We start from the raw sequence: 1,010 nt of genomic DNA, 5'->3' as shown, positions 1-1,010 counted from the left end.
GCCCATAACGGCTATATTTTTCATTCTCATTTTTACAAAAATGGGTAACAAAAATGGCTATATGCTTTCACAAACTGACAATAGACATCTCTGAAACTGCACCTAGACCAACTGCTCAACAGAAAATTAGCTTTGAGAGGGCCGTAAAATCGAAGCTATTTATATGGTTATCACATACTAAGTTAAATGATAATCAACATCACAAGTTAACAGACTGCATATCATGTTTCTTAATACCTATCAGTGAAATAGAAGGCTTCTTCTACCCCATCACCATGATGCACATCAATGTCGATGTACAGAACACGGGCATGATGCTTTAAAAGCTCCAAAATGCCCAAAACTAAGTCATTAACGTAACAAAATCCAGACGCTTCACACTTCTTGGCATGGTGCAATCCACCAGCCCAATTTATTGCAATGTCACAAAGCTGGTTGTTCAATCTGCGTGCAGCATCTGCGAGTAAATATTATGTTAAGGTCAGTAAATGTAAGTCAAACTTTTGTGACAGAATCAAAATATGATGGGCTCTTTACCTATTGTTCCACCAGCATAAATTTGGCAGAATTCAAACAGATTCTCAAAAACAGGACAATCTTCTCCAAGATTATCTAATAAAGAAAGAACAATGGGTAGAAATTCAAACTGCTCCAATTATAGTAAAATGAAGGCAATGGGAAAGCTAAAATCATGCAGGAGATTCATATAACCTTGATAAATGTTTACGAGTAAACATTACATACAAATTATCTGTATTTACACTTGGTTTGAATTGTTCTCATGATAATGATATTTTGAACCTTTTCTATCCAAAATCATGAACTTCAAAATCTTAAGACATCATTACTAAATCAATAATCCAAAATTTAAATTAAAGGCTTCACATATCCTTCAACCAGTTTCTTCTAATTACTTCTAAACCTTCCTAAGATCTTGTCATCCAATCTATTTGTTAAACCAAACTGACCAAACGCCCTAAAAAAATGGCATACAGATGGCTCCACATTTA

General features: G+C 34.4%; 1 protein-coding gene across 1 annotated transcript; it reads right to left on the bottom strand.

Annotated features, from left to right (window-relative positions):
- Positions 1-47: 47 nt before the first annotated feature.
- LOC111387738 (histone deacetylase 9-like) lies at positions 48-655 on the bottom strand (the record flags this gene model as incomplete). Its single annotated transcript, XM_023012321.1, has 2 exons — positions 48-457; positions 538-655. Coding segments are annotated over 2 exons (345 nt in total), but the record flags the coding sequence as incomplete, so codon positions are not given.
- Positions 656-1,010: the final 355 nt, after the last annotated feature.

The sequence above is a fragment of the Olea europaea genome, unplaced genomic scaffold (assembly GCF_002742605.1).
Source record: "Olea europaea var. sylvestris unplaced genomic scaffold, O_europaea_v1 scaffold42223, whole genome shotgun sequence".
NCBI classification, from domain to species: domain Eukaryota; kingdom Viridiplantae; phylum Streptophyta; class Magnoliopsida; order Lamiales; family Oleaceae; genus Olea; species Olea europaea.
Note: the sequence above shows the minus strand (reverse complement) of the source record. Positions and strands in the feature narration are given on the sequence as shown.